The 23954-nt window shown below is 41.5% G+C and overlaps 1 protein-coding gene, 1 non-coding gene and 1 pseudogene across 2 annotated transcripts in view; 2 read left to right on the top strand and 1 right to left on the bottom strand.

Annotated features, from left to right (window-relative positions):
* The window catches only part of COL4A3 (collagen type IV alpha 3 chain), a 131331-nt gene extending 108520 nt beyond the window's left edge, over positions 1–22811 (top strand). Inside the window, exons 42-52 of the mRNA XM_038748782.1 lie at positions 2535–2720; positions 3964–4094; positions 4930–5002; positions 5830–5901; positions 5986–6111; positions 10921–11019; positions 13983–14192; positions 15441–15618; positions 16035–16149; positions 18295–18467; positions 21279–22811. Coding sequence (XP_038604710.1) covers positions 2535–2720; positions 3964–4094; positions 4930–5002; positions 5830–5901; positions 5986–6111; positions 10921–11019; positions 13983–14192; positions 15441–15618; positions 16035–16149; positions 18295–18467; positions 21279–21363 — 1448 coding nt within the window. The 3' untranslated portion in view covers positions 21364–22811. The remainder of the gene's footprint in view (positions 1–2534; positions 2721–3963; positions 4095–4929; positions 5003–5829; positions 5902–5985; positions 6112–10920; positions 11020–13982; positions 14193–15440; positions 15619–16034; positions 16150–18294; positions 18468–21278) is intronic.
* On the top strand, positions 6913–7050 carry LOC119931096. The gene has a single exon (XR_005451959.1). It is a non-coding gene; the product is annotated as a small nucleolar RNA SNORA7 (small nucleolar RNA).
* On the bottom strand, positions 19041–19115 carry LOC119931113 (annotated as a pseudogene).
* Positions 22812–23954: the final 1143 nt, after the last annotated feature.

Below are 23954 nucleotides of genomic sequence, written 5' to 3'. Positions count from 1 at the left end.
TGCTTAATAAATACAATCAATTAATCAGTTGTATTTATTGAGCACTTACTGCGTGCAGAGCTCTGTACTAAGTGCTTGGGAGAGAACAATATGACAGAGTTGGTAGACACATTCCCTGCCCACAACAAGCATACAGTCTAGATGGGGATAGAGACATTAACGTAAAAAAAATTTAGGGATATGTTACATAAGTGCCATGGGATTGAGGGAGGGATGAATAAAGGGAGCATCAGGGCAATGCAGAAGGATTGGGAGAAGAGGAAATGAGGGCTTAGTCAGGGAAGGCCTCTTGGAGGAGATGTGCCTTCAATAAGGCTTTGAAGGTGGGGAAGTAATTGTCAGTCAGATATGAAGAGGGAGGGCGTACTGGGCCAGAGGCAGGTTGTGGGCGAGAGGTCAGCGGTCAGATAGATGAGCTCAAGATACGGTGAGTAGGTTGGCATTAGAAGACCAAAGTGTGCAGGCAGGATTGTAATAGGAGAGCAGTGAGGTGAGGTAGGAGGGGGCAAAGTGATTGAGTATTTTAAAGGAGTTTCTGTTTTATGCAAAGGTGGATGAGCAACCATTGGAGGTTCTTGAGGAGTGGGGAAACATGGACTGAATGTTTTGTAGACAAATGATCCAGGCAGAAGAGTGAAATATGGACTTGAGTGAGGAGAGACAAAAGGCAGAGAGGTCAGCAAAGAGGCTGATACAATATTCAAGGCAGTATACGATATGTTTGTATTAACGTGGTAGCAGTTTGGTTGGAGTGGAAAGGGCAGAATTTAGTAATATTGTGAAGTTTGAACCAGCATTATTATATGGTAGATTGAATATGTGGGTTGAATGAGAGAGAATAGTACCAAGATTATGAGCTTGTGTGACAGTAAGGATGGTGGTGCTATCCAAAGTGATAGGAAAATCAGAGAGAGAACGGGTTTTGGTGGAACGATAAGAAGTTCTGTTTTGGATATGTTAAGGTTAAGTTGTCAGTGGGACAACCAAATAGAAATGTCTTGAAGGCAGGAGGAAATGTGAGACTGCCTTGAGGGAGAGAGATAAGGGCTGGAGATGTAGATTTGGAAATCACCTACATCGAGGCGGTAATTGAAGCCATGGGAGTGAATGAGTTCTCCAAGGGAGTGGGTGGAGATGGAACATAGAAGTGGTCCCAGAACTGAACCTTGAGGGACTCCCACAGTTAAGGGGCAGGAAGCAGAGGAGCCCAGGAAAGAGTCTGAAAATGAGTGGCCAGAGAAATAGGAGGAGGTGAGGAAAGGACAGTGTGTATGAAGCTGAGGTTGGTGAAAAAAGTGTCAGTGAAACCAAGGTTGGATAGCGTTTCCAGGAGAAGTGGGTGGTCGACAGTGTCAAGGGCAGCTGAGTGATCCAAGGAGGGTTAGGATGGAGTAAAGGCTGTTCAGTTTGGCAAGGAGGAGATCGTTTGTGGTCTTTGAGGAGTGAAGGGAATGGAAACCAGATTGGAGGGGGTCAACGAGAGAATTGGAGGAGAGGAACTTGAGACCGCAAATATAGACACCTTGCTCAAGGACTTTGGAAAGGAATGGTAGGAAGAAGATGGGGCAATACCTGTAGGGAGCTGTGGGATCAAGGGAGGATTTTTTTAGGATAGGGGAGACATGTGCCTGTTTGAAAAAAACGGGGAAGAAGCCATTGGAGAGCTAATAGTTGAAGGTGGCAGTCAGGGAGGGAAGAAGGGACTGGAAAAGTGCTCTGATAAGGTATGTAGGGTTGGAGTTCCATATGGAGGTGGAGGGGTGGATTTTGAGAGAAGGCAGATCTCCTCTTGAGGGGAATGATGAGTAGAGAGGCTAAACCAGATCTACATCTGGTCAGTTAGGTTTAAATGAATCCATGTCAAAATGTGGATTAGATAGCCCATTTCAATCTCTTCTCTCTCTTTGAGGCAACATTTAGGATAGCAATTCTATTCCGTTTCTACACCAGTTAAAAAATTAAGATCATGTAACAACCAAAAATATCAACAACAAAAGCACTAAATTCTCTAAAGTGGAGAAAATGTTTGTCCATCGATAGATATTTCTTTTAACGAAGGGCAAGTTTTTAACTTTGTGCTTTCCGGACTTCAAACTCCCCTTCACTAAATGGGGACAGTGATTTCTAACTCTTATGCAATTGCTTTTTTGAAGTTCAAAATTTTGAACTCTTTTGATGACATTATTTAAATTTACAATTTTTTTCTAATGTATCTTTATTTTTCCATCCTGAATAGGTTGAAAAAGCTGCCTTAAAACCATGTGGGTACATTTAGGACTTAAGGAGAGGTAGGGGGAAATGGAAACGATACAAATGCCTCCTGCATGTCAGAAGCCTACCTAGGCTGGAATCGCCCTGAAAAATCCGGTGGTCTGGGTACCAGTCAAAACTGAGTAGACCAGTTGCTCAGAAAGAGCAACAGAGGAAATAGCTCCTGACACTCAGATAGGGCTTATATGGTGATAGCTCTGATAACTGTGGGGAATAATATCATCATGTCTAAATGGATACGCTCAAAACCCAATTCTCTACAGGAAACAAAGGAGACATGGGATTACCGGGTTCACCTGGAGAACCAGGTTTGAAAGGGATGATCGGAAACATAGGACCAGAGGGACCCTTGGGATCAAAAGGACCTCCAGGATTCCCTGGTTTCCCTGGCTTGCTAATTCCTGGACAGAAAGGAGATCAAGGACCTCCAGGCTTGAGAGGAAGACCAGGTATGTTTTCTTTTGTACTTCTAACCGTCCAAGAAAGCTAAATAATACAGAATTGAAAATCCATTGTTTTACCACAACTAGAATCAAAATCCCCAGGCCCTCTGATGCTGGGAATTGTTGAGGAAATAATCCAGCACCTGGGTTGCTGCTGGCATACCAGGCAAATAGCCATCTCTGTGGAATTCATTGAATAGCATGATGTCATCCTAATTCATATTTGGAGGTATGTGGGATTTAAACTAGGCCCAAACCAAATTAAGTAACACTTTCTTTTTACGTAGCAATAGTTTGATTCAAATTATGTTTACTAAAAGAAACTGATGATTTCTCTGTGTTTGGAATAAAGGGTTTTTTTTTTTCCTCAATCTCCCTCTATTTACCACATTCACATTTTATCTGAAGAAAGAGTGGTTTTTCAATATTCATATTTAGAAATTTTAGGTTGCAGTAAATTACACTAAGTGATGCTAGAAAAAGTACGTAAATACAATAGCCTTCCTAAATGAAGAGACCTAAAAAGAGAGTTTTCAGAGCATAGACAGGGGTTTCCCAGAATTTTTTCCCCTGCAAATCACCTAACCTTTCTCACACTGTTTTTCAGACTGCAGTTCTTTGCTCATACCTTTCTCCTTCTTCGTTCTGCAAAACTCTATATTTTTCCCCAATCTTGCCTCTCTCTTCTCTCCCAGTCCCTCAGGCCTGAATACCTGCTGTTAATTGCACCTGAAAATAGCCTTCCTTAGGCCAACCACTGGAGGAGAAATTTTTTGATTAACCCCTTGCCATCCTGATCATGCCATTCCCAAGCCTCTTCAGGCCTCTTACATAATTATCTGCAAATGTGTTTATTATTGATTGTTTTATCCACTTGGATTATTGATACCTATTTTAATGTTCTGCTATTGCATGTTTGTCAATGTATATTTACTTGTCTTATTAGTTGCATGCTCCCAGGAAGCATATATTTCTTATGTTCCCCAAGTATGTAGTACGATGCTCTCAAAACATAGGTATCAAATAGTAATAATAATGATGGTATTTCATAAGCGCTTACTATGTGTCAAGCACTGTTCTAAGCACTGATACTACTGTTGATACTGTTACTGAAAAGTGAATGCATCCTCTGTAGGAATATGAACTAGAAAAAAGTCATCAGTAGATTAAATATCAGGGATATTCATTGCAGATAGACTGGGTAACACTACCTAATGCCTTCAAAAATACCGTATGTTAATTAATGCAGGTGATCCTGGACCACCAGGACAACCTGGGAACTCAGCCAGAGGCATGAAAGGTGAAAAAGGTTTTATGGGCGCTCCAGGTCCAGGAAGACCACCAGGGAATATAGGAGACCCTGGGCCTCCAGGGCATCCTGTAAGTAAAAACAAACAAACAAACAAAAAAACAGTACCCTTGAGTTCTCAATCTCTTTTGTGAATTAGCTTTTGGGATGAAAATCACATTCTGCAGTTAGACTGCAAGGCCAAATCTCACTTCAGGGCAACTGTGGCCTAGTGGTTAGAGTCTAGGCCTGAGAGTCAGAAGGACCTGGGTTCTAATTCCAGCTCTAACACTTGTCTGCTGTGGGACCCTTCACTTCTCTGTGCCTAGTTACCTCATGAGAAAAGGGGATTAAGACTGGGAGCCCCATAAGGGACAGGCACTGGTGTCCCACCTGATTTGTTTGGCTGACCCCAGCACTTAGTACAGCACCTGGCACATAGAAAGGTCTTAACAAATACCAAAATTGTTAACTGTGATGCTTCTGAACCTCAACCTGAACCTATGATATGAGAGAAACTGAATCATCTTTCACCCTGAGCCACTGCAAGGTCAGTAGACACAACTGCTCATCATTTACGGGAGTGGTCATCAACCAGGGCAGCAGGTCCGGGAAGGAGGAATGTCTGGGGATGACCTGGTGTTGGTTGGGCTTGGTACTAATGATGGCAAGATTCTACTGTTTGGGGGAATTCTGTGGAGCTGACAGCTGTCAGGGGCTCATAGATTTATCAAGGTTTGGGGATGTCGATAAGTTGCATTAAAATTTTCAAAATATAGTCAGGCTGGAATATATTCTTAGATTGCTCCTTTCTCATAACCACTTGTCTAATCTCTCCCGGAGTTGCTCAATGTAGTGCAATACCTAAGTCTTTTCCTCCTTTACAAAACTATAATAAATGTTGTTTTCTTTCTGTTTGAACTGTAGGGGAGGCCAGGTGCCCCAGGTTTTCCAGGTCTTAGAGGTGATCCTGGTTTCCAAGGTTTACCTGGCAATGCAGGTATTTTACACGTCCCCTTTCACTTTTCATAGTGCCATTGTTCTTCTTCAGACATAAATGTCATCTCTGAAATATAGGAGAGCATTTTAAGATATAGAGGGTCAATCAATCCTATTAATTGAGTACTTACTGTATGCAGAGCACTGTACTAAGCACTTGAGAGAGTATAAGATAACTGAGTCTGTAGACATGTTCCCTACCCATAAGCCAGTTGGAAATCTGAGACCTGTGAATGAAAGGGTGGGACAAATGGGATGACAGCTGAATGATTAAAAGCCCTCAGAAGAAAAGCGGTCATGCAATGTGGAGAAAATGAGCAAAAAATACTATGCAGGATTAAAAATCAAATCCATTCCATAAAATATTATAATTTCCACATATCCCCTCCAGAAGCATGCCTGTCTTATGCTGTGAATTCCTTATGGAGTGACTAGTATGCTATTTGTCTTGGATGGTCAAGCCAATTTTTATCTTACCTTTCTGCTAGATTGTAAACTCCTTGAGGCCAAGGATTGGGTCTACTACTACTACCATTACTTCTTCAGATAATAGTAATGATGTTTGTTAAGTGCTTACTATGTGTCAAACACTGTACTAAGAGCTGGGGTAGATAAGATAATCAGGTTCCCCATGGGGCTCAAAGTTTAAATTGGAAGGAGTAGGATTTAATCTTCATTTGACAAATGAGGAAACTGAGGCACAGTCACACAGCAGAAAAGTGCAGAGCCAGGACTAGAACCCAGGTCCTCCGACTCCGAGGCCCATGCTCGTTCCATGAGGCCACACTGCCTTCCATATTACCACAATGATTTTTTTTCCTTCCTTAGGAGAAAAAGGTAATCAAGGACTTCCAGGACTATTTGGACCCCCAGGGCCAATCGGGCCAAAAGGACCACCTGGTAAATATTATTTCAGAGATTTTTCATTCTACTTCCAACATGTTTTCAAAGTCAACCAATTTCATGTTATTTTTGTGATTCTAGGACCACCAGGGCAGCCCGGAGCAATTAAAGGACTCTCTCTGATAGGAAGCCCAGGGCCTCCTGGTATACCTGGAGCACCGGGAATGCAAGGGGATCCGGGACCACCAGGACCAGTTGGACAGCCAGGTGCCCTTTTTGTAATCAGCTGTGCGTACTTGATGCACTGGGGCGTGGTGTGATGGGAACTTAGTTTATATTTATGATGTACTTGAAAACCAAATAATTCAACAAAAGAGAAGGTTAATGGGACCACTACTACCAGGGGTTTAGAGTGGCGGAAAGGCTTGGAGGCTGTCCTCCATAGATTCTTGGAGAGGGAAAGGCAACCATTCCCTCCCTAGGCTCTAGGCATCCATAGATAATGGGCAGCAACATCGTATGGAGAAGGCAGGAGCTACTAAAACATGATCCTACTCCATCCCCAATACCTGGCTCTCAGGGTCACATTGCAAGCAATAAATAATAATGATGATGGTGATTATTAAATTCTTAATTAATAGTGCCAAGCACTGGTCTAAGTACCAGCGTAGGTACAAAGTAATCAAATAAGATGCATCCCACACAGCAATCACAGCCTAAGAGGACAAACAGGAGTTTAATCCCCATTCTATAGATAAGGAAACTGAAGCATAGAGAAGGTGACTTTCCCAAGGTCACACAACCAACAGATGGCTGAGTTAGGATTAGAACCCTGATCACTTGGCTCCCAGGACCATGCTCTTTCCACTAGGTCACACTCAATTAGTCAATCGTATTTATCAAGCCGTTACTGCATACAGAGCATCGAACTAAGTGCTTAGGAGAGTGTAAACTCATTGTGGGCAAGGAACATATCTACCAACTCTGTTATACTGTTATATTGTAAAGAATCTGCACACAGTAAGTGCTCAGTAAATATGACATTGATTGAGAGTACAAAATAGCAGACCCCTCTCAGGGCCACACCTGGAGAGTTTCCAGTACTCTACCAGTCTTGACTATGGAAGGGAGAGTCAAGCAGAAGCATAACCAATCCATTCCTAGCTTGGGCAGTGGCTAGAGAGTGGAAGGCAATCTGCCACAAATCAAAACTCTCCTCTTCTGGGCAGCAGCAGCATAGGAGAGAGTCAAGGGTGGAGACTCAAGTTTACTGCCCAGAAGGAGGCAATGGTAAACCACTTCTATATTTTTTACCAAGAAAACTCTATGGATACACTATCAGAACGATTTCAGATGGTGGTGGGTCATTCTGGGAGAGATGCATCCATGGGCGTCACTATGGGTCGGAGATGACTCGATGGCAAAAGACAAGACGATGTAACAAAGTTGGTAGACATATTCCCTGCCCTCAAGAAGCTTACACTGCAAGGGTGAGTAAGGGTCAGAGTTCCCAGGTTTCCTGGTGCTTGAAGAGCTCCAGATGTGTCAGGAATTCAGGGTAAGTTCACGGGGCCAATTCCAGGCTTCACGTATTGCCGGAGGGAAACTGGGCCTGGCTAATTCCCATCTGGGGGGGCACAGGTTAGGAGAGAAGTGTTTCCCACAACGTGGTGTGATGCCTCCAGGACTCACCCAAATTATGAGTTCCATGTTGGCCATGAATTACGTCTGATTTGTATCTACACTCATGCTTGGCACATAAAATAAATACTGTAACTCATTTGGAAACCTTAGAAAGAGCTGAGGTAAATATGTAGAGTAAGGAAAAATTATATCAAGCAAGGAACATAATAAATTGGCGCATTGCACCTGGATGGGAGTTAGAAGAACCTATTTAGAAATATCTTATAGAATGATCTTGGGCAATCACATGACTTGGGTTCACATCAAGTTTTCCATCGATTAAATTAGAATACTACTGTTTTTGTCACTTTTTAGAGGCCTTATAGGGATGTTTAAGGTCCTGTTCATTGAAAACATTTGGGGCGTCTAGAAAAAAGACTTTCTGAAACTAGAAAAATGAGAGTTGACTGGTTTGTCCAAAACAGTTCCGTGCCCAAATGCATGGTTACTTATTATTGTTTTGATAATGCCTTACTGTTTTGCTATTCTATATTTTTAAGCTTTCTTCGAATAACAGTGTAAGCAATTTTTATTTTGAACGTGGGTATGAATTGAGGACCGAACTTTCCCCCACTTCAAAACCCACTGAAGGCACATCTCTTCCAAGAAGCCTTCCCTGACTAAGCCCTCCTCTCCTCTTCTCCCACTCCCTTCTGCACTGCTCTTACTTGCTCATTCATTCCTCCTCCCTCCTATCCCCACAGCGCATGTGTATATATCTGTATATATCTATAATTTATTTATTTATTTTTCTATTTATTTATATTAATGTCTGTCCCCTCCTCTCAACTGTGAGATTGTTGTAGGCGAGAATGTGTCTGTTTGTTGTTATATTGTCCTCTCCCAAGCACTTGTACAGTGCTTTGCACACAGTAAGCTCTCAATAAATACCACTGAATGAATTAACTTTGAGGAAATGGGGAACATTCCAAGGGGGATTGTTTCCTCTAGATTGTAAGCTCCTTGTGGACAGGGAACCTCCTGCCATTTCTGTTATATTGTACTCTCCCAAGTTCTTAGGTGCTCTGCACACAGTAAGCACTCAATAAATACCAATGATTGATTATTTTCCCTGGGCAAAAACCTTCCCTTTCCAGTGGGGTTCATAAGGCCTCTGGTTGGCCCCAAGGGAGAGAAAAAAAATTTCCTGACGTGAATTCTATTGGGAACACCAAAATACTGCGTATCTGAGCTTTAGAGCTCAGTAGGTGCTAAAAGAGCCCGGAGCTCACTGCAAACAGAAAGGGAAGAAAGAGGGACAGAGAGGAGAAATGGAGAAGGGAAAGGGGAAGGAGGGAGAAAGGAGATGAAGATGGGGAGAAAGAGAAGAGAAAACTCCTCTCTGCTGACAGGCTGTGACTACATCTGTCTCTGCCACCAGCTCTACCAACCAAGCGGCTCTGGCCTCGGCAAAACCCGCTAAACTTGGGCAACTGTTGAACAGAGAACACATGTCATGGCTTTGTAGGCTGGGAAGCCAGCAGCAACTTTACAAATCAGCTCCATGAGATTTGCAGAGCTGCTACAGCAGCTTCTGAGACCAAATGCCCACCTAGACCCCAGAGCTCCAGCTACGCTCTGGACCTGTGCCGGGGGTGAGAGAAACCTCATTGAGTTCTGGATCTGGGCTAGGCAATGACAGTCAGCTGGACCGTGAGCCCGTTGTTGGGTAGGGGTTGTCTCTATTTGTTGCCGAATTGTACTTTCCAAGAGCTTAGTACAGTACTCTGTACATAGTAAGTACTCAATAAATACGATTGAATGAATGAATCAATCAATCAAGCTGACATCTTGACACCATTTCTGACCTCCATCCGAGTCCAAGGGGCAGGGTGGGCCAGCTACCCCAAAAGCTGAGGAGTAAAAGCAAATGATTTAGCCCCCAAAGTGCCAGTTCCATGGGGCCCATGGCTTCCAACCAGCAATATTTTCAAGGAAATAAGTATCAGCTCCTAAAACGCTCTACTTTCCCACCTCTTCTGGCCCCGTGCCAGATTAAGGGGTGGTGCTCAGCTCCAGGCAGTCTTCAGTTCAAGGAGAAAAGGCAAGATAAGGTTTCTGTTTTTGCCCTCCAACTGTGCATCTGCATTTGTGGTGTGGATCTCTCTCACACACACGTCTTCCTCTCTTTCCCTCTCCTCCTTTTCAGTCAATCAATGTTGCTTAGTTCATTAATTCAGTCAATCATTTTTGAGCGCTTACTATATGCAGAGCACTGTACTAAGCGCTTGGGAGAGTACCATATAACAATAAACAGACACATTCCCTGTCCACAACAAGCTTACAGTTTAGAGGGTGTAGAGCACTGTACTAACTAAACAGGAGAGTGCATTTTTTTCTCCTTAAACTTCCTTTTCTGTGCCCACTTCCCTACTCCTCCTCCTCTCAATCTCCTGCTATTTGAACACTTTGTGTTTCTGTATGTGTGTCTCTGTGTGACACCTCATTTTTCCTCCAGCTAAACTTCCAGTAGTCTTCTGTTTGTTACAAGCAAGTTAAATAAAGGGAAAAGGACTGTAAAGAGAGTAAATAACCCCAAAGAGTGCTTACAGAAATATGACGAATGGCAAACATACAGAGATTAGGGAAAGAATGACTGAAAGACTTAATTATTTTCTCTTCTGAAGCATCACATGATATGAAGTTGTCTTGAGGACAAGGTAAATGTGGTTTTGAAATTGCATAGTAATGTTTCAGCTAGTGGCCATTGTCATTTCTGGAATTCTAGCCATTTAAGAATGATCTTAAATGATGCCCCCCAAAAACTTTAGGCTGGAGTGTTTATATGAATAGCTCTCCTAGTTGGAAGATGAAGCTACTGATTATGAGATTTAATATATATATATATATATATATATATATATATATAGGTTTTGCTAAAAACAATAGCTTAACTTCATCAATCCTTTCTATATTGTGCACACATAAAAATCATTCTTTGCTGTGCTGTTGCATTTGCTATTTGCAGAGCCTGGTGCTATTTTCAATTCTGCCTCTTAGTTTCTTGAACTCCTGAAGCCACTGCTTTAAAGAGCCACCCTATCCTAGATTGCTGCACACCTGACTGGTCTGTCTGCCACTGTTGCCTCCCAGCTGCCCATGCTGCAGCATTTGAGGTCGTGCTTCATTGTCACTTTAAATTGTTTCTTTTATCCTCACTTTGTACAATTATCTCACTTCAGCTCATCATACAGTAACTGCTTGGGCATCCTCCGATCCTCAACCTCCCTCGCATGTCCCATCCATAACTCTTGTATTTCACAGCTTTTCATTTTCTTTTCTATAGGGGTGGGAGAGGGGCTGGAGAGAGAGAGAAGGAGAAGGAGTATGTGGGATTTTTTCATCTTATGCCCAATTTGATGTCATATTAAAAGTCACTTTTCCTTTACAAAGGATCCCAAGGGCCAAGAGGTTGGCCAGGATATGATGGAAAACCAGGAACTATTGGACTAGATGGAGAGAAAGGTGGTAAAGGGATTAAAGGACAAACAGGTAAATAAATTTATAATTGTTTCCTCTACAATAGCAACTGCAAATGCCAAATTAGCCCTGAAGAGAGGAAAGATGGCCACAGAGCAGTATAAGCCTGCAAAGATGCTCCTTCTGCTGGTACTTTCATTCAGTTGTATTTATTTTGCGCTTACTGTGTGCAGAGCACTGTATTAAATGCTTGGGAGAGTACAATATGACAGTAAACAGACACTTTGAACAGTGCTTTGCACATAGTAAGTGCTTAACAAATGCCATCACTAGTATTATTATTATTATTAAATTCCTTGCCCACAGCGAGCTTACAGTCCACTCTCCGGGCCACACTGAATTATGTAACAAGTCTTCAGTTTCAAACAGGCAGGTCCTCTTTTTCTGAATCATCTGGATCATCAATGGTATTCATGGAGCGTCTTCTGTGCACAGAACACTGTACTAAGCACTTGGGAGAGTATAATACCACAGAGTTAGCAGCACATTCCCTGCCCACAACAAGCTTACAGTCTAGAGGTTGCATGAGTCCCTTGTTGATTTCCAAAGCTTGGTGCATTTTCAGTCCACCACATTTCCACGTTAGCTCCAAGGCGGCTTGCCCAGAAATAAGAAGTAATGCCTCCCACATACATCTTTGGGTTCAGCTCTGGCTTTGAAGTGCTTGGAAATCCTGGACAAGTTGCCTTAGACCTCTCTGGAAATACTGAATCAGGTTTTGGAAGCCAAGAAAGGGTTTTAATGTCTAGCTCCCCCATTAGGATGCAATCTCATTGAGGGCAGGGATAGTATCTACCAATTGTATTATACTCTCCCAAGTGCTTAGTACAGTGCTTTGAACAATATAAGCACTCAATATATACCACTGATTGATTGACAGATGGCTCATGAAGCTAATAGATGTCGCTTGATTTGGAGGGGTGGGGGGGGTACACACCATCCATTCAATTCTGAAAAGCCACATTTATACTTCATGAACAGAAGAAAAAGATGAATGAAATAGGCAAGGGAGAAGCAAAGAAGCAAAGCAATAAATAAGCAAGCCTAATCTTCCCTTTTCTTTTTGATATTTTCTCCCCCTATATTCTGTATTCTGTCAGCCTTTTCTCATTCTGTGGCCCTTTTTAAGTTGAGTGAATTATTGTGAGCAGAATACGAGTCCAACTCCTTATGCCTGATTCATAGTTTCGGTTGACTTTATATACCAAGCTATACTTGGAATTTTTATGGCATTTGTTAAGTGCTTACTAAATGCTTATTATACAAGATAATATATTATTATATAATACAATTATACAGGATGATCAGGTTGGACACAGTCTCTGTCCCACATGGAACTCATAGCTTTAATTCCCATTTTACAAATGGGGCAGCTGAGGCTCAGAGAAGTTAAATGTTTTGCCCAGAGCAGACAAGCGGCAGAGCCAGGACTAGAACCCAGGTTCTCTGATGCCCAGGCCCGTGCTTTTTCCACTAGCTCGTCCTGCTGCTTCTCTGAGTACTATTCTATTTATTTTGTTAATGATGTACATTTAGCTTTAATTCTGTTTGTTCTGATGACTTTGACACCTGTCTACATGTTTTGTTTTGTTGTCTGTCCCCCCGCTTCTAGACTGTGAGCCCATTGTTGGGTAGGGACCCTCTCTATATGTTGCCTACTTGTACTCCCCAAGCGCTTAGTACAGTGCTCTGCACACAGTAAGCACTCAATAAATACGATTGAATGAATTAATGAAAGTGGATAGAAAGCATACAACTGTTAGTCAGGAGACTGGATTCTAATTCCAGCTGTTCCACTGTCCTGCTGTGTGGACCCTGGACAAGTGATTTATCCTTAACTGTGTCCCAGTTACCTCACCAGTAAAATTGAGAAAAGATACTTGATCTCCCTTCATCTTAGATTTTTGAACCCAGATGCACCAAACCTGGATGTCTTTTCCTGGCTTGAAAGACTATGAATTCCTTCAGCATAAAAAGCTTCTTGTCACCTTCTGTTTTTTGGATTCCTCTAACTCAAAACACTGGGAAGCAGCTTGGCCTAATGAAGAGAGCTTGGGCCGGGGCGTCAGAGGATTTGGGTTCTCAATACTGGCTCTTCCACGTGTCTGCTATGTGTCTTTGGGCAAATCATTTAACTTATCCACATTGCCCTCTCTACAAAATGTGAGGATTTACTGGTCCAATTAGTAATTTGAATGATTGCAAATAGATGTTAAATGCCTACTTGAATCTTGTATTTTCTTAATTTGGTATGAGTCTGAGAACAGCTTGACTCTTGTTCTATGGGGAGTTTTGAGGATGATGATAATAATAATTATGGTATTTGTTAAACACTAACTATGTGCTAAGCACTGTTCTAAGTGCTGGGGTAGATATAAAGGTACTCAGGTTGGACACATTCCCTGTCCCACAGGGGACTCACAGTCTTGATACCCATTTTACAGATGAAGGAACAGAGAAATGAAGTGACTTGCCCAAGGCCACAGAGCAGACAAGCGGTGGAGTCGTGACTAGAGCACTTGACCTTCTGACTCCCAAGCTATGATAGAATTCCTGTTGGAACCCCAAAGTGGTTTACACTGGGCTTTAATGGAAATTATATGATAGCATCCTCCAAACGCACTAATGCCCAGGGCAAATCACTTTGGATTCCTTGAAGGTATAGGTGCTGAAAGTAAATTCAAAATTTTATAAAATGCACTGTAAATATTTGGGGTAGAGAGAGAGGAAATGTTAGCTCAAGCGCTTAGTACAGTGCTCTGCACACAGTAAGCGCTCAATAAATACGATTGATTGATTGATTGATTAATGGGGTTAGTTACCCATACATTCTTAAAAATCCAGTGAATTTTGTATGCTGGTTGCCTTTGAGTATTTTTTTTTTCTAGAGTTTGTCACTCGAGTGTCCCCCATGTGTGTTATTTGTTACTGTCAGACTTTCTTTAACTTTGTGTCTGTTGGGTTTTTTTTTTAAGGACTACCTGGATCAGTTGGATATCCTGGGTTAAAGGGAAAACCTGGGAACTCTGGACCTCCTATATCTGATTTAGCAAGAGGCTTCATCTTCACCCGGCATAGCCAATCATTGGAGATTCCTTCTTGCCCTGGAGAAACCATGCCGCTCTACAGTGGTTACTCTCTTCTCTTTGTTCAAGGAAATGAAAGAGCCCATGGACAAGACCTTGGTAGTCTCAGACATTGCTATGAAACCATTTTCAGGCCTAGAATGCAAAAACTTCAATGCATAGTACAGCTGCCTAAAAAGTTGGATAAAAATAATAACTATGGTACTTATTAAGCACTTACTCTGTGCCAAGCGCTGTTCTAAGCACTAGGGTAGATACAAGTTAATCAGGTTGGACCCAGTCCCTGTCTCACATGGGGCTCACATTCTTAATCCACATTTTACAGTTGAGGCTCAGAGAAGTGAACTGATTTGCCCAAGGTCACACAGCAGCCACGTGGTGGAGCCAGAATTAGAACCCAGGTCCCTCTGAGTCCCAGGCCCGTGCTCTATCCACTAAGCCACCTGCTTCACTGTGTGACAAGCAGGGAGTAGCAAATTAAGTATTGAAGTGAAATGAAAATATTTTTTCACTCTGCAGATCTTTGAGCCATAAACAAGAGTTGGATTTCATTATGAATCAGAGAAAAAGACAAAAACCTGCTTCCAATGAAATGAATTTAAAATCATAACACCCGTTGTCCAACAATGATTGTGGAAAAGCTCCCATCCTGAAATGTGCAAGCTTACACTCAAGTACTCTCCTTTAATGGACTTTTTTCCATATCTTTTCTTATGCTGAGCCTTTATTTGTTTGCCCTCATGTTGATTTTTCTTCTTCCATGGATATAATTTAAATTTTACATGGGCGTTAATTTCAGTCTTGGAGAGTCTAGGCTTGATGGTTCAGGTATCATCCCAAATTTGTAGGGATGAAAGGGACTAGGAAAGAGACCTGCATGGTTGTTGAACTAGTTCGACCCTTTCATTCTTAGTAGGACCGTAGCTCAATAATTCTCCTACTCTGTAATCTCCTTGGGGTTTAGATCCTTTCCAGGACACTAGTTGGTAGTTATACTGCCCAAATGGGTAATTAGAAGTGGAGTTAAGGTGACCACATCATCTTTCACTGTTTACCCATTCATCCATCATTCAACCCTGTGAGTCCCATGTGTATAGCGATTCAGTAAAGTACTGGAAAATTTTGATGATCTCACCACTAGCTTACAGGGTTATGCACAGAGGAAGCACTCAAATGGTGTCACTTGATACATTTTTAAAAAGAAATATTTTCCTTGTCCAAGTTGATTTCTGCTTGGCATTATTTCTAACAGCCTTATAATATTTAATTTATTGAACATTGCCATCCCGATGACATGCTAATTGTATGTTCAGCTACTAAAGGAGATAAATACCTTCTGTTTCCTAGGAACACTTGGTAGCTGCCTTCAGCGATTTTCCACCATGCCTTTCTTATTTTGTAATAACAATGAAGTATGCAATTTTGCCTCACGCAATGACTATTCCTATTGGCTGTCAACAGCAACATTGATGCCCATGGACATGGCCCCGATTACTGGAAGGGCTTTGGAGTCTTATATTAGCCGGTATGTATCTACTCCCTCAAGACCTGGGAAGTAGCAGGGCCACGTGGAAAGAGCTCAGGCCTGGGAGAGTCAGAGGACCTGGGTTCTAATCCCAGCTCTGTAACTTGTCTGCTGTGTGACTGAGGACAAGTCGCTTCACTTCTCTGTGCCTCAGTTTCCTCAACCCTATTCTGCCTCCTACTTAGACTGTGAACCCCACATGGGACAGGGACTGTGTCCGACCTCATTAACTCGTAACTGATCCGGTGCTTAGAACAGTGGTTGACACTTAGTAAGTGCCTAACAAATGCCATCAGAAAGACCTTTTGACTAATCTAAATTCCAATTATGTAATTTTTGATGAAAAGCAAAGCATCAAGAACAAAAATGAAAAGGGTGGGCAGCTTCCCATCTAATATTTATATGTTGTGTCACAGATGCACCGTCTGTGAAGGTTCTGCAATGGCCATTGCAATTCACAGCCAAACCACTGACATTCCCTCATGTCCTCAAGGCTGGATTTCTCTCTGGAAAGGATTTTCTTTTGTGATGGTAAGAGGGGAAAATAGTAGGAAAACCATAGCTTAATGTAAGGAAAACTGTTTGACTGCTAGTGTTGATGCTTCCTGGAATTAATTTTAATGACCAAATTAACGCTGATCATTGATATTTTGGATGAAGATAAGAAGTGTAGGATTCTTACTGACTGGTGTTATAATCACTCAATCGTATTTATTGAGCGCTTACTGTGTGCAGAGCACTGTACTAAGCACTTGGGAAGTACAAGTCGGCAAGTTATACAAGTACAAGTTATAATCTCAACTGACACATATTTTGTGTGACTAGCATCCAAATTGCTACCACCCTGATCCAAGCACTTATCCTGTCCTGCCTTGACTGCTGCACCCGCCTTCTCCCTGACCTCCCTTCTTCTTGTCTCTCCCCACCCCAGTCCAGACTTCACTCTGCTGTTTGGGATCAGTTTTCTAAAAATGTTCAATCCACATCTCCCCGCTCCTCAAGAATCTCCAATGGTTGCCCATCCACCTCCACATCAAATAGAAACTCCGTACCAGTGACTTTAAAGCACTCAATCACCTCTCCCCCTCCCACCTTACCTCACTGATCTACTTCAGCCTAATCCACACACTTTGCTCCTCTAGTACAAGTTTATTCACTGTGCCCTGTTCTTGCCTCTCTCACCACCCACCCCTTTCCCATGTCTCTCCCCCTATCCTGGAAGTCCTTCCCCTCTCCATATATGCCAGACCCCCCACTCTCCCCACCATCAAAACCTTTATAAGGTCACATTTCCTCCAAGGGGCCTTCCCCATTTAAGCCTCTTTTCCCCAGTTCCTCTCCCTTCTGTGTTGCACTTGGATCTGTGACTCTGGGGCATTTGATTTTCACTCCACCCTCAACCCCACCGCATTTATGTACATATCTATAAATTATATATTATAAATGATTTATATTAAGATCTGTCTCTCCCTCTAGGCTGTAAGCTTGTTGTGGTCAGGGAAAGTGCCTACCAACCTGTTGTCCTCTCCCAAGTGCTTAGTACAGTGCTCTGCACACAGTAACCACTCATCATCATCATCATCATCATCAATCGTATTTATTGAGCGCTTACTGTGTGCAGAGCACTGTACTAAGCGCTTAGGAAGTCCAAGTTGGCAACATATAGAGACAGTCCCTACCCAACAGTGGGCTCACAGTCTAAAAGGGGGAGACAGAGAACAAAACCAAACATACTAACAAAATAAAATAAATAGAATAGATATGTACAAGTAAAATAAATAAATAGAGTAACAAATATGTACAAATATGTACACTCAATAAATACAACTGAGTGATTGATTGTCAGTGATCTGCTTCAAACAGGGCCTAGGGCTATTATTCATTCATTCATTCAAATGTATTTATTGAGTGCTTACTGTGTGCAAATCCCTGTACTAAGCGCTTGGGAGAGTACAATACAACAAAAAACAGTTACATTCCCCTGCCCGCAATGAGCTCATAGTCCATTATAGCCCAATGTGCTCCCACCCCGCAATCCCTGTCTTCAGATACACAGAAACCGTATGCTGCACTAAGCACTTAGAACAGTACAATATGACAGTTTTGGTATACATGTTCCCTGCCCATAAGGAGCTTACAGTCTAGAGGGATGATAAGTCCTTTAAGACTTACAGGGCTAAGTGTACGTCCAGAGACAGTGCCTTTGTCTCTTCTGTGGCACAGCTGCTGTTGCTGTAACTCAAGCAGTGCAACTTACCCATTAAATAGGAAAATTAAAAAGAATTGCATCCCTGATATTTCAAGTTCTCTCTGTCCTTTTGTCCAGGACTGGAGGAATAATATAGTGCAAAGTGCTTACCAATACTAGGCAACCGGTAAGCACTCAGTAAATGCCTTTGTTTGATTGGGAAGGGAACTTTCCAGTTGTGTTAGTTATCCTAGTGCTAGAAGGGTTTGGAACAATTCTGATTTTCGATGAGAGGAACTGTCTTTGCGTGGATCTGCCAGTCTGGCATTGAGCATGCGCGTGTGCTGTATGTCATTCATCTTTTCTAAAACTAATTCCATCATTAAATAAATCGGACTTCTCTCAGGTGCACGTAGGAAAAGAGTCATAAAATAGTTGAGTGAGCACTGGAGGTCAGATTTTTATTCCAAGTATTTCTGTTGTCACAGTACACAAGTGCGGGCTCCGAAGGGTCGGGGCAAGAACTGGCTTCCCCCGGATCCTGCTTGGAAGAATTCCGTGCCAGTCCCTTTATAGAATGTCATGGTAGAGGGAGCTGCAACTATTACTCCAACTCCTACAGTTACTGGTTGGCTTCGCTAAATCCGGGAAGAATGTTCAGGTAAACGGTTAAAACAAAACCTTATCTTATGATGCCAAAACAGAATTCCGAAGACACTGACTCTAATAGCTTCTTCTGACCTATTCGTTAGTTCACTCACAAGCAAAGAAGCCACATAGACTGATATAATCACATTTTGTTTTGGCAATGAGTGCTACCTCCGGAACATTCCAGAATTAAACAAGATCCAAGATATTTGATTATTAAACATTCAATGTGCGATCAGAACTGGCAGCAAAAAGCCTGTCGTTTTAAGCAAAACAGTTCCAGTTCATCTACTGTGAAATTGTTGAGAGAGCCACGCAATGGATTTATGATTCTAGGAAGGCATTGGAATGTTTTACCCAGACGGTATTGAGGAGGATGGGGTCTGGTACTTATGACACTCAGGGCTCAGAATATTCCAGAATTGAGCTCTTTGTAGCTACTAATTCATTCATTGGTTCAATCGTATTTATTGAGAGCTTACTGTGTGCAGAGCACTGTACTAAGCGCTTGGGAAGTACAGGTCAGCAACCACTACCCAACAACGGGCTCACAGTCTAGAAGGGGAAGACAGACAACAAAACAAAACATGCAGACAGGTATACTTTCAATCTCACTTCACTAGTCACATACTATAGAAATGATTCCTGAAAGTATAGTCTTCCTTTGATTGAAGGACTCCTCCCCAAGCATATGTATCACCTGCCCAATGCCAATTCTTAGTAGCCACACATGGTTTTGGGAGGCTACCTGGTAACTCACCAAAATTTCTGATGCGACAATATCTTCCTAAGCTTGTGGGAAGATGATTCCTCAAGTTCCCTTTCTTTTTATTTTTTTATTGTATTTGTTAAGAGCTTACTATGCACCAGAAACGGTTCTACCTACTGGGGTAGTTGGAAGCTAATTAATTTGGATGCGGTCCATGTCCCACACAGGACTCCGAGTCTTAATTCCCATATTACAGATGAGGTAACTGAGGCACAGAGAAGTTAAAGCGACTTGCCCAAGGCCACACAGCAAACAAGTGGTGGGGCTGGGATTAGAACCCAGGCCCTTCTGACTCCCAGCCCTGTGCTGTATCCATAAATAATAATAACTGTGGTATTTGTTAAGCGCTTACTATGTGCTAAGCCCTGGGGGGATATAAGCAAATTGGGGTGAACATAGTCCCTGTCCCTCATGGAGCTCACCGTCTCAATCCCCATTTTACAGATGAGGTAATTGAAGCACAGAGAAGTCAAGTGATTTACCCAAGGTCACACAGCAGACAGGTGGCAGAGCTGAAATTAGGCCACATAGCCTGTGCTTTCCCCACTACACCATTCTGGCCATGCAGCTTTTTCTGTTCTTCCTCTCTCTTCCACACACAGTTTTTCCTAATTGAGGTTAAGGTAAACTCTTCCCACCCCAAAATAAAAATTAATAATATATTAATAGCCTTACTTTACACCATATATTATTTACATTTGAAAACTTTAGGTAGTGTAAAAAAATGCTCTGCGTACAGTAAGTGCTCAGTAAATATCATTGATTGATGAAATCAAAGGCACACATACTCAAAATCACCCTGTGCAAAACTGGTTCAACACAAAAGGGTCACTTAACTGTAAAATAAAACTTAAAAAATCAAACAGTTGAAGACCAGTTGACTGATCGATTTAAAGAAACAGGGTGAAATCCATCCTGCTAAGTTTGGCAAGTGATTTGTGCCCTTCAGCTGAGAAATTGGGAGAATTTCTGATCAATAAGGGGCCCTTTGGCTCTTCCACATCCTTTCCTGTCTCACTCATCAGAACAGAAGGCATTTCTTGCTGCGGTCTGGGTTCTGTTCTTGCATGTCAGAGATAGCAGCCACTTCCTTAGCTGTCAGTGGGCAATTAGGGAAAGTAAGCAATTAGGAGGGGGTGGGGGAGGGAGGCACACAGCCATCAGGAAAGGAGTAAAAGAACCAAAAAATAGTATTTTATTATAAAAAAAGGTTACTGTAAAAAGGATTCTTGGTTCCAAGTAGAACGGAATAATTGGCATTTTAATATTTCACCAATTCACAAACATGATGTGAACCAGAGCTTCTCTTATCCTTACTCTTGATGCTCATCAATGAAATACTTGAAAACAATTCACAGAAAACAATTATCCAGTCCTGTCACTCCTCCTATGTTCACCCACAGAGCACTCTGATTGTCTTGAGTATTTTTTAAAATATTTTTGGTTTGGTGTTTTAATCATTTGTAGTTAATAGTTATTAAAACAAGAGGCAGCAGTATGGAGTGGTTAAGACAGAAGTGGAAAAATTTGAAGATTAATACATTCAAATCCCATTTCTGCGCAATTTACATTGAATGTCCACAGGCATGTCCGTGAACTTCTTGATACCTCAGTTTTCTCAAAAATAATAAATGCTATCAACTCAATAAACAAATTCATCTTAATGAAATGTATAAATTAGGGTATTATCTAGGTATGTATCCTTCAGATTCCCATTTGCCACAATTTGAATCCCTAATTACACTATTTTCATATCTAATACAGAAGTTTCTTGGAAGCAGAGGTAACCTTTAAAATATGTACATAATTTTGCTTTGTGGACAACTTTGCAATGAAATATTTGTTCTGAAGTTTGAGGATACTCTGAACTAACTTTAGAAGAACATTGTGAAGAACAATATAAATAATAAAAAATATAATTACCAATGATACAGTATATGAAAATTTAAAGAAAACACCCGGTAGGAGTTATTTATGCAAGAAGTTTGAACCTAGTAAATTTTTTCCTCTGATCTCTAAAATAAGCAAAATAAATTTATTTTTTTTAATCTTCAGAAAGCCTATTCCAGCAACTGTGAAAGCTGGGGAACTCGAGAAGATAATCAGTCGCTGCCGGGTCTGCATGAGGAGCAATGTTTGATGATTTCTCAGGAAGAGAATAACTCTATTTTTATTGTAGACAGCTAATTAACTACATGGAATGTGCCTTCCTTAAAATACAGCACTATCTCAGGCCTGAACTACAGAATCTATCAATAGAATATTGTAATGGCCAAATTTGACACCAGTTTCCCCACCGCCCCCACCTCTTTGCTTTGGTATTTTCCTTTTAATTTTTCTTCAAGTTAACGGTTTTATCTCTACCTTTTAAATTGTGGCATTTTTAAGACAAATTTTTTTCACTTACCTTATATTTTAGATACTGGCTAAATAAGACCACAACAATCAAAGCATGTGACATGAAGGTCCTAAAAGGATTGATTTTCAATGGCTTGTTTTCCCAATTGCACTTTTGTAATATTTTTAAATTTACCTACTCTTAATTCCTATCTCCCCTTCACACCTTTCCCCACCCAAGGCACTATAAAACTTCTTCTGTTCTCTCTCATATATTTCTTAAGACGTCTTCCCCCTGTTAAGAATATTGTACTTTTTTCCCCCCTTTGAATTCCCACTGTCATTTTAGACCAAGAATCCAGGAAGGAACCTTGCATACTGTCTGGCAAATCAAGTTCTGAGCATATTCTCTGGAGTGCACACATTCCTTCTATTTATGGAATTAATCACTTGTGTTTGGACTTGTTTCCAAATTACTATTTACAAAGTAAACTGGAAAAGTGCAGGAAATAAAACTGCACATTGAGAGAACCTGGGAACTGGAGGAAATTATTTCATAACATCTTCTTGGTGCTCTGAATGCTCTATTCTTAGCTCTGAATGAATCTCTGTGGTTAGTAGTGGCTAAAATCCGGGAAAGAAAAATATGTATTTGTTGCATATCTTTTGAAGAATTCTAACAACCCAAGGGCTTTCCCTTCCCATTTCACCGTATTCAGATATGCCTCACTTAACATATCTGGCAAGTCAGTCAACATCAAAAAGACTGAGACGTTTGTGGCCTGGAGCACAAGGTCACTGTCTTGCTCCTCAAATACATAACTGAAGGAAAGTTCGTCAGGACCTTGACGCAAAGTTCAGCCGAACTGAAAACATGACGCTGTTCCAGCCGAAGGGGAAGTTTTGAGAGCACTAAATGCAAAACATCATGAGAGAAACAATTTTGAGGACCATAAGGATGATTACCAGATACTGCCTTTAAAGAACTATAAATATCACAAAAAAAGGTGCCGCAATGGGATCAGATACAAATGTAATTTCCCACCTTTGGGAATGTGATGAGGAAATAGCCCCAGAATAGAAAAATGATAAAATCCTGGTTAATCTTCTGTAGGCTCTCAATAGGCCACATGATTGCTTTCCAGGCATTATCCCTCATGAACAGCATTTTAAGTAGTTTGAGTATGGTGTTAAGTGCTTAGTACAGTTCTCTGCCCACAGTAAGACCTCAATAAATGTGGTTGAATTAACTGAGATGCTTTTGGTTTCAATAAGACCAAATAAGACCAAGGTTTTGGTGCTTGCTTTAAAAACTATGTACAAGTAATCAAGTGCTTATTTTATAGTCTATCACCAGACTTTCCCATCAACTCTCCAATCCTTGCCATTCTGTGGCTCATCTCCACTCATTGAACTAGATTGATTTCAGTGCCTTCGGCCAATATCCATAAAATGTCTGCCTGTGGCCCAGTGAAACTAGGGTGCACTGCTGACTTCTGCCTATACTAAAAAGGATTTTGAGGCTCTACTGCAATTCTGCCATGTATACAAACATGAATGTAAAGTATATATTTTTTATTCTTCACTATAGAAAGATTGTAAATTCCTTATAGGCAGGGACCATGTCAGCCAATGTCTCCCAAGTGCTTAGTACAGTAAGTCATCAGTAAATACCACTGATTGATTCTTTGGAAAAAATGATTAAATTTATCTTACTGGTAGGCTGAATAGTCTTTTATTGTAAGCTGTCAACTATAAATGGGCTTAAATGTGTGACAGTTACATCATTTCTATTAACTGGGGCTCAGAGGTTTTTAAATATTGATAATTGTGGTATTTGTTAAGCACATATTATGTGCCAAGCAGTACACGAAGCACTGGAGTCGGTACAATATAATATAATTATATATTATAATAAATATATAATATAATATAATATAATTAGATGGGAACGAACGAACGAACGAACGAACGAACGAACGAACGAACGAACGAACGAACGAACGAACGAACGAACGAACGAACGAACGAACGAACGAACGAACGAACGAACGAACGAACGAACGAACGAACGAACGAACGAACGAACGAACGAACGAACGAACGAACGAACGAACGAACGAACGAACGAACGAACGAACGAACGAACGAACGAACGAACGAACGAACGAACGAACGAACGAACGAACGAACGAACGAACGAACGAACGAACGAACGAACGAACGAACGAACGAACGAACGAACGAACGAACGAAGAATGAATGACAAGCCCTTCCCGAGGCCGGGGAGGGGAAACGATGACGTCACGCCGGCCGCTGATTGGTGGGCGCCCCGTGCGTGATGACGTCACGGCGCGTGCGGGGCGCGGCGTAAATCAATCAATCATATTTATT

The sequence above is a fragment of the Tachyglossus aculeatus genome, chromosome 7 (genome assembly GCF_015852505.1).
Source record: "Tachyglossus aculeatus isolate mTacAcu1 chromosome 7, mTacAcu1.pri, whole genome shotgun sequence".
NCBI lineage: Eukaryota > Metazoa > Chordata > Mammalia > Monotremata > Tachyglossidae > Tachyglossus > Tachyglossus aculeatus.
Note: the sequence above shows the minus strand (reverse complement) of the source record. Positions and strands in the feature narration are given on the sequence as shown.